This window comes from Colobus angolensis, unplaced genomic scaffold, assembly GCF_000951035.1.
Source record: "Colobus angolensis palliatus isolate OR3802 unplaced genomic scaffold, Cang.pa_1.0 Scaffold110, whole genome shotgun sequence".
In the NCBI taxonomy this organism is placed as follows: domain Eukaryota; kingdom Metazoa; phylum Chordata; class Mammalia; order Primates; family Cercopithecidae; genus Colobus; species Colobus angolensis.
The window spans coordinates 1,681,379-1,690,412 of NW_012112031.1; the positions used below are offsets into that span (position 1 = coordinate 1,681,379).

The window sequence follows — 9,034 nt, forward strand, 5'->3', positions numbered from 1 at the left end:
TGGTGGCTCACGCCTGTAATCCCAGCACTTTGGGAGGCCGAGGCAGGTGGATTACGAGGTCAGGAGATCGAGACCATCCTGGCTAACACGGTGAAATCCCGTCTCTACTAAAAATGCCAAAAAAATTAGCCGGGAGAGGTGGCGGCGCCTGTAGTCCCAGCTACTCGGGAGGCTGAAGCAGGAGAATGGCGTAAACCCGGGAGGCGGAGCTTGCAGTGAGCCGAGACTGCGCCATTACACACCAGCCTGGACGAGAGAGCAAGACTCTGTCTCAAAAAAAAAAAAAAGAAAAAAAAAAGAACTCTTAAGCCAAATCACGATATATATACACAGCTGGCAAAGTCACAAGAGGGAGGTGAGGGAGGGTGGGGAGGACATTACTCTGCAGTGACTCACCCACAGAACCCAGGTGTGGTATGACAGCCAGTGACCCTGTCTGTGGTACATCTGGAGAAGCTGAGACAAGGACAGGCGATTCCTTACGCCAGGTCACAGGGCCAGCTGGTAGCAGGTGAAGAGAGAGAAAGCCAGTAGGAATTGAGCACTGTCCATGACAGCGACACTGCCAGAAAGTTTTTTTTTTTTGAGACGAATTTCACTCTTGTCCACAGGCTGGAGTGCGGTGGCGTGATCTTGGCTCACTGCAACCTCCGCCTCCCGGGTTCAAGCGATTCTCCTGCCTCAGCCTCCGGAGTAGCTGCGATTACAGGCGCCCGCCACGACGCCCAGCTAGCTGTTGTATTTTTAGTAGAGATGGGGTTTTGCCATGTTGGTCAGGCTGGTCTGGAACTCCTGACCTCAGGTGATCCACCTGCCCCGGCCTCCCAAAGTGCTGGGATGACAGACGTGAGCCGCTGCGCCGGGCCACACTGCTAGAAACTTTAAAAGCATCTCATTCGGTTACGTGTCCGCCCGCGGTGGGAGAGGTAGTGTGGCTCCACCCCTCAGTGAGGACGTGGAGGAGCAGCGGAGTCAGGCACACGCCTGGCAGGATGGCCCGCAGCTCCAGCGTCTGCCTCAGGAGTATGTGCTGGCCCCGTCCCCACTTAGCTTTGGGGCTTTCTGGTCCTCATGCTCGTCCCTTCCCTTTTCTGTAGGTGGCTCATTTTCCCTTTAAGAACAACATGAGCTTTGTGGTCCTTGTACCCACCCACTTTGAATGGAACGTGTCCCAGGTACTGGCCAACCTGAGTTGGGACACCCTGCATCCACCTTTGGTGTGGGAGAGGCCCACCAAGGTCCGGCTGCCTAAGCTGTATCTGAAACACCAAATGGACCTGGTGGCCACCCTCAGCCAGCTGGGTAAGGAGGAGGGTGCGGGCCAGCCCCCGAGGTCAGGCTGGGCAGGGCGGGTGAGGAGGAAGCCTCTGGCTGGCAGTGGAGCTGAGTCAGGGTTGCCCTGTGTCCTGCTCTTTTCCAGGGCTTTGGGAGGGGGAGAGGGTTGAATATGAGTCCCTGGACCCTCTGTCCTGGTGCAAGTTGGGGTGGCCCTGAGAATGGGGATCTGCTTTGCTGCTCAAGACCTAGCACTGCAAGGAGAGTCTAGGTAGAGAGCTGGGGGTGGCATGTGAGCCTCGCCGGCTCCCCTGGAGGGGGAAGGAGGAGAGGCTGGGGTGTCACACTGTTAAAGAAATGCTGGGTGGGGTGGCTCATGCCTGTAATCCTGGCACGTTGGGAAGCGGAAGCGGGTGGATTGCTTGAGCACGTGAGTTCGAGACCAGCCTGTGCAACACGGTGAAACTCCATCTCTACAAAAAATACAAAAATTAGCCGGGTGTGGTGATGATACTGGGGAGACTGAGGTGGGAGCACCTCTTGAACTCAGGCGGTTGAGGCTGCAGTGAGCCGTAATTGTGCCACCGCACTCCAGCCTCAGCAACAGAACTGAGACCGTGTCTCAAAAATAAAAATAAAGGCTGGGCACGGTGGCTCACGCCTGTAATCCTAGAACTTTGGGAGACCGAAACGGGTGGATCACCTGAGGTCAGGAGTTCCAGACCAGCCTGGCCAACATGGTGAAAACCCATCTCCACTAAAGATACAAAAATTATCCGGCATGGTGGCACGTGCCTCTAATCCCAGCTACTCGGGAGGCTGAGGCAGGAGAATCGCTTGAACCTGGGAGGAGGAGGTTGCAGTGAGCCAAGGTCATGCCACTGCACTCCAGCCTGGACGACAGCGTGAGACGCCATCTCAAAAAAAAAAAATTATAATAACTAAAATAAATAAATAAAGCATCTCTCCTTCAGCCATTTGCTAAGCAGCTGCTGAATTCCAGGTACTGCACCAGGCACTGGGAGCCTACCCTGTGCAAACAGCTGAGTCCAATGGGGTGGGCAGACGAGCAGTCACATACTTACAAGAGCATAAGCGATAAAACAGAGAGGGCTTCTCTCCAGCTCACCCGGGAGAACACTGAAAATGTGGCTAGGTTGGACTTTAGAGCTGGGGATCAGGGAAGGCTTCCTGGAGGAGGTGATATTTAAGTTGAGACTTGGAAATCAAACAGGAATGAAGCAGGGATCTATGAGTTCAAGGTGTGCCCTGGCCAGGATCTCAGACACCCTCCCAAGCAGCTCCAGGAGCCTGTGGGGCCAAGGGCAGCTCTGACCAGCCATCTCTGGCCCTGGGCAGGCCTGCAGGAGCTGTTCCAGGCCCCAGACCTGCGCGGGATCTCTGAGCAGAGCCTCGTGGTGTCCGGCGTGCAGCATCAGTCCACCCTGGAGCTCAGCGAGGTCGGCGTGGAGGCGGCGGCGGCTACCAGCATCGCCATGTCCCGCATGTCCCTGTCCTCCTTCAGCGTGAACCGCCCCTTCCTCTTCTTCATCTTTGAGGACACCACAGGCCTTCCCCTCTTTGTGGGCAGTGTGAGGAACCCCAACCCCAACGCACCACGGGAGCTCAAGGAGCAGCAGGATTCCCCGGGAGACAAGGACTTCCTCCATAGCCTGAAAGCCGGCCCCCGCGGAGACAAGCTCTTCGGCCCTGACTTGAAACTTGCGCCCCCCTTGGAGGAGGATTACCCCCAGCTTGGCAGCCCTAAGTGAGGGACCGTGGCTGTGGCATCCAGAGTCCCTGCCTGGACCAGCCTCTCTACTCATGTGACTCTTTCCAACCTGCTTTGTGGAGCTCGGGCAGGGGCCGGGGGGCTGTCTGAGAGAGGCCATTCTTTGCCAGCATCTCTTGGGGAGTTTAGGGCGGGGGGGGGGTGCGGTTGGGCGGAGGGCAGGCATCGGGGGGCCGGGAGCCTGACCCTCATCTTTCTTTCACACGGGCTCAGAGGGTGTCCTGTGCCGGGGCCTGGGCAGGAGGGAGGTGCTGCTAGTTCTGCCAGGAGACAGGTTAGCTGCTCCCCACGTCAGCTGGGACACCCCTACTTTTGTTTACCAGAGAGAAAGGGAGGGGGAGAGGGCCGTCTTTGGACTTGTCCCGGGACACCGAGGCTAGGGCGGGGAGAGACGGGCCCTGGTGGTGGCCCCGGAGGGAGAGCGTTGTCCTCAGCCCCGCGTGGAACTCGCGTCTGGCACAGCCTGACCGTGGCCTAACCTGCTGAGAGCCCATCAGCCTCCATCCCACCCCCAGGGCCTTGTCATCCCGGCTTCCCACGGCTCCTCGAGATCCCAACACTGCCAGCATCTCCCTTCCTTCCTCTCTCCTGTCTCCCTCCTCTGCCCGGGAGCTCAGGAGCCGAGGCAGGGAAGGATCCTATGGGCCCCTTAAGGCTCTTTTGTAAGGTTTTTGTAGTGATTTTTATGCCACCTGAATAAACAATGAATGGGCCTGGCTGGTTTGATGTCACCGTTCTGGGCATGGGTGGGGACAAGCGAGGATGGTGGGGAAGGAGGGGAGGCGGCTGCAGGGCGGCCTGTGCTGAGGAACCCTAGGCCCAGCAGGGCGGCAGCCCGCACAGTGCCACGTTTGGCCTGTGGCTGCTTGCCAGGCATTCTTCTCCACATGGTCCCCTCTGACCTCGCCAGCCCTCCCCCGGGACACCTCCATGCCAGCCTGCCTCTGCTCCTGGCCTCTTCTTCTGTCTGTGCCTCAGGCAGCCAGCAACAAGGGTGGCTCACAATAGCGCCAGCCTCCTGGTTTGGGAGAAGAACTGGCAATTAGGGAGTTTGCAGAGCTTCTAATTACACACCAGCCCCTCTGCCAGGAGCTGGCGCCCGCCAGCCGGGGGCAGGCTGCCGGGAGTACCCGGCTCCAGCTGGAGACAGTCAGTGCCTGAGGATTTGGGGGAAGCAGGTGGGGAAACCTTGGCACAGGGCTGACTGACACCTTCCTCTGTGCCAGAGCCCAGGAGCTGGGGCAGCGTGGGTGGGCACGCTTCCCTGCTGGGGGTGCAGGGTGTCCACGTGGCAGCGGCCACCTGGAGCCCTAATGTGTAGTGGTTAAGAGCAAGTGCCTGAAGGTCAGAGAGGCCTGGCATGGAATCTGGCTTCTTGCAAACAAGCAGTGTGGAGAGACAGATGATCAATCAACAAAGAGAAATACGTGATATGTCCGAGGATACGCTGCCGGAAGAGCAATGGTGAAAGTGAAGTAGGGAAGGGGGCGGGGCTGGGAGGAAAAGCCTCGAGGTGAGACGGGAGCAGGGCCTTGAAGGGGATGAAGGAGGGGACTGTGGAGGTCCCGGCAAAGCGTGGCCTGGCCGAGGAACAGCGTGTGCAGAGGTCCCGCCGAGGAGCTCAAGACACGCGGGATGGTGGGACTGGAGTGGAGAGAGTGAGCAGGAGGAGGAGGAGGAGTCAGAGAAGAGCTCAGGACAGATCCTTTAGGCTCTAGGGACACGATAAACACTGTGGTTTTTGTCTTGTCAAGTCTGTCCTTTTTATTTTTTTTGAAAAAGTCTTGCTGTGTAGCCCAGGCTGGAGTGCAGCAATGTGATCTCGGCTCACCGCAATCTCTGCCTCCTGGGTCCAAACAATTCTCCTGCCTCAGCCTCCTGAGTAGCTGGGATTACAAGTGCCCACTACCGCACCAGCTAATTTTTGTATTTTAGTAGAGACCGGGTTTCACCATGTTGGCCAGGCTAGTCTTGAACTCCTGACCTCAGGTGATCCACCCGCCTCGGCCTCCCAAAGTGGTGTGAGCCACTATGCCCTGCAATGCTTGTGAAGTCTTTCTCAGCATTCCCCTCCTCTCCACTGCAGCTCCCAGTGCCCGGGCCTAGGCCTCGTCTTCACCTCCTGGGATCCCTGACATTGACTGCTAGGCCCTCCCTGTCTCTGGTCTGGCTGCCTTCACTGTGACCTCCACCCAGCAGGTGCCTCTTCAGCACCTCCCGTCAACCCAGCAGCACACCAAGCCCTGGGGATGCAGCAACGAACAGGCAGGTGCTGCACTCCAGCCTGGGTGACAGAGCGAGACTCCCCCTCAAAACAAAAAGGACCAGATACAGAAAACAGGAGACGTACTATGAATGAAACTGGAGAGATTTTGCGATACTAACTGTGGGGAGGCCTTCTCCAGGGGACATTTCGCTGAGAGACAGATGGTAGGAAGACCTGACCGTTCAGAAACAGGAGAAGAGGCAGCAGCCCGGGCAAACGCCTTTGGGGCAGGAAAAAGCCTGGATCACTAGAGAAGCAGAAAGATGGCCAGTGTGACCAGCCCGTGACAAAGTCAGAGAGAACCGGGAAGATGGAGCTGGAGACACAGGCGGGGCTGGATCACGAGGGTCCTCGAAGGCCACAGCAAGGGTTTGCATTTTCTTCCAAGCAGAAGGGAAGCTGCTGAAGGGGGTTTTCCTTTACAATTTTTAGTTGAAATATAATCTGCAAAGTACACAAGTCTTAACTATATGTAAGCTTAATGACTGTTTCCATGAACCAAATATTGCTGTGCAACCATCACCGGCTCAAGAAATAGAATCTTCTCCTGACTGCCAGTAACACAGTGGCTCAGCGCAGAAACAGAACTCTTCTGACTTCCCGTAACGTAGGGTTTTTTTGTTTTGTTTTTAAGAGGCAAGGTCTGGCTCTGTCACCCAGGCTGGATGGAGTGCAGTGGTGCAATCACAGTTCACGGCAGCCTTGACATCCTGGGCTCAAGCAATCTTCCTGCCTTGGCCTCCCAAATGTTGGGATTATAGGCATGAGCCACTGTGCTTGGCATTTATTCATCTTTCATGTCAAGCAGGCAATTGAATATTTGATCAGGGATAGAACTGTCTATTTGGGGGTACACAGATGCACTTAATGTCATGGAACTGGGCCGGGCGCGGTGGCTCACGCCTGTAATCCCAGCACTTTGGGAGGCCGAGGTGGGCAGATCATGAGGTCGGGAGATCAAGACCAGCCTGGCCAACATGGTGAAACCCCGTCTCTACTAAAAATACAAAAAAGTAGCTGGGCGCGGTGGCTCACGCCTGTAATCCCAGCAGTTTGGGAGGCCGAGGCGGGCAGATCACCAGAGGTCAGGAGTTCGAGACCAGCCTGGCCAACATGGTGAAACCTCATCTCTACTGAAAATACAAAAATTAGCCAGGAGTGGTGGCACGTGCCTGTAATCCCAGCTGCTCAGGAGGCTGAGGCAGGAGAATCACTTGAATCTGGGAGGCGGAGGTAGCCGTGAGCCAAGATGGTGCCTTTGCACTCCAGCCTGGAGGACAGAGCGAGACTCCATCTCAAAAAAAGAAAGTGCAGAATGGAGGATGTTTGAAGGCTGAGGAAGGATCTTTGAGGGCCGGACACGCTGACCCTGCAGGAGAGGACACATTCTTCTCACAGGGGTCGGACAAAAGAGAAATCTTCTTTATAATTGATGATTTTAAGATTTTTATTTATTATTATTTTTTAGAGAGACAAGCATTTTTCACCATGGGGCCCAGGTTGGTCTCCAACTCCTGGGTTCAAGTGTGCTGGGATTATAGGCATGAGCCACCACACCTGACCCAGAACCTTTACTAAGGATTTATTAAAATGATTTACTTATTTGTGAATAGGTATTTTGTTCACATGGTTCACAACTCAAAAGCAACAAAAAGCACCCAGTGAAAAGTCTTCCTGTCATTCTGATTTCTAGTCACCGGATTCTACTCTTGGGATGCAGTGTTTTTAATCTCTTTTTTGTATCCTTTTGGAAACAGTATTGTGCTTTAAAAAGCAAATACAGGCCGGGTGTGGTGGCTCACCCCTGTAATCCCAGAACTTTGGGAGGCCGAGGCAGGCGATCACCTAAGATCAGGAGTTCAAGGCCAGCCTGGCCTATATGGTGAAACCCTGTCTGTACCCAAAAAAAAAAAAAAAATTAGCCAGGCGTGGTGGCGGGCTCCTATAATCCCAGCTACTCAGGAGGCTGAGGCAGGAGAATCGCTTGAACCCGGGAGGCAGAGGTTGCAGTGAGCTGGGATTGCGCCACTGCACTCCAGCCTGGGCCACAGAGCAAGGCTCCATCTCAAAACAAAAAAAAAAAAAAGAAAAAGAAAAAAAAAAGAAAAAAGCTAATACAAATACACATATACAATAGGCAAAACTGTAATATTTTATTTTATTATTATTATTTTTTTAGTAGAGACGGTTCACCATGTTGGTCAGGCTGGTCTCAAACTCCTGACCTCAGGTGATCCACCCGCCTTGGTCTCCCAGTTGTTAGGATTACAGGCATGAGCCACCACGCCCAGCCTAAAATTGTAAACATTTTAGAAGAAAGTATAGATGAATCCTTTTGTGATCTCGGGGAAGAAGAGATTTTTTTTTTTAAGATACCAAAAGAAGCACAAATTAGAAAAGATTGAAAATGTTGGCATTGGCCGGGCGCGGTGGCTCAAGCCTGTAATCCCAGCACTTTGGGAGGCCGAGACGGGCGGATCACGAGGTCAGGAGATCGAGACCATCCTGGCTAACACGGTGAAACCCTGTCTCTACTAAAAATACAAAAAACTAGCCGGGCGAGGTGGCGGGCGCCTGTAGTCCCAGCTACTCCGGAGGCTGAGGCAGGAGAATGGCTTAAACCCAGGAGGCGGAGCTTGCAGTGAGCTGAGATCCGGCCACCGCACTCCAGCCCGGGTGACAGAGCAAGACTCCGCCTCAAAAAAAAAAAAAAGAAAATGTTGGCATTAAAATTTAAAAATGTGTTTCCATGAAAAGATGCCATAAAACAAGCTTGTGTCACCCACGACCCACAGGCTGCACGAGGCCCAGGATGGCTTTGAATGCAGCCCAACACAAATTTGTAAACTTTCTTAAAACATTATGAGATTGTTTTGAGATTTTGCTTTGTTTTGCTTTTTGTTTTTTTTAGCTCATCAGGTATCATTAGTGTTAGTGTATTTTATGTGTGACCCAAGACAATTCTTCTTCCAGTGTGTCTCAGGGGAGCCAAAAGATTGGACACCCCTGCCATAAAAATGAAAAGACAAGCCTCACACTGGGAGAAAATATTTGCAACACAGAAAACTGACAAAAAAGATTCCTCGCTGCAATCCAGAGAGGACTCAACCAACGAGAAAAAGAAAAACAACTCAACGGAAAAACAGGCCCAGGTAGTTCACACAAGGAGAATCCTAAGTGGCCAAGAAACTATGAAAATTCCTTTTATCCTCACTAGTAATCAAGGAAATGCAAATTAAAACCATAAGGACAGGACATCTATTTCACGCTCACCAGATTGGCAAAATTTAAATGTCTGACAATATGCCAAGCATTGGTGAGGATATAAACAACGAATCTAGCCGGGCGTGCTCGTGCGTGCCTGTAATCCCAGCTACTCAGGAGGCTGAGGCAGGAGGACCTCTTGGGCCCGGGAGGCAGAGGTTGCAGTGAGCCGAGATCGTGCTACTGCACTCCAGCCTGGGTGACAGAGTGAGACTCCATCTGATAAAAAAAAAAAAGCAGTGTGATACATTGACCTAAGTAAGGTTTAAGAACATGCAAACTGATATTATATATCACTTAGGGACAAAAACTTACATGGTAAAAGTAAAAAGAAATGCATGAGAATAAAAAAAAACAAATTCAAGATGGCGGTTATGGTGACAGAGGAAGAATTGAGGAGGAAATACAAGGTTGTCACTATACCGAGAATTTTTTTT

The 9,034-nt window shown here is 53.1% G+C and overlaps 1 protein-coding gene across 3 annotated transcripts in view; it reads left to right on the forward strand.

The window, feature by feature from the left end:
* Positions 1 to 3,780, forward strand: part of SERPINF2 (serpin peptidase inhibitor, clade F (alpha-2 antiplasmin, pigment epithelium derived factor), member 2) — a 12,934-nt gene extending 9,154 nt beyond the window's left edge. For all 3 annotated transcript variants that reach the window (XM_011956028.1, XM_011956022.1, XM_011956014.1), the window contains 2 exons: positions 1,098 to 1,302; positions 2,635 to 3,780. In XM_011956028.1, the coding sequence (XP_011811418.1) occupies positions 1,098 to 1,302; positions 2,635 to 3,047 (618 nt within the window). In that variant the 3' untranslated portion in view covers positions 3,048 to 3,780. The remainder of the gene's footprint in view (positions 1 to 1,097; positions 1,303 to 2,634) is intronic.
* Positions 3,781 to 9,034: the final 5,254 nt, after the last annotated feature.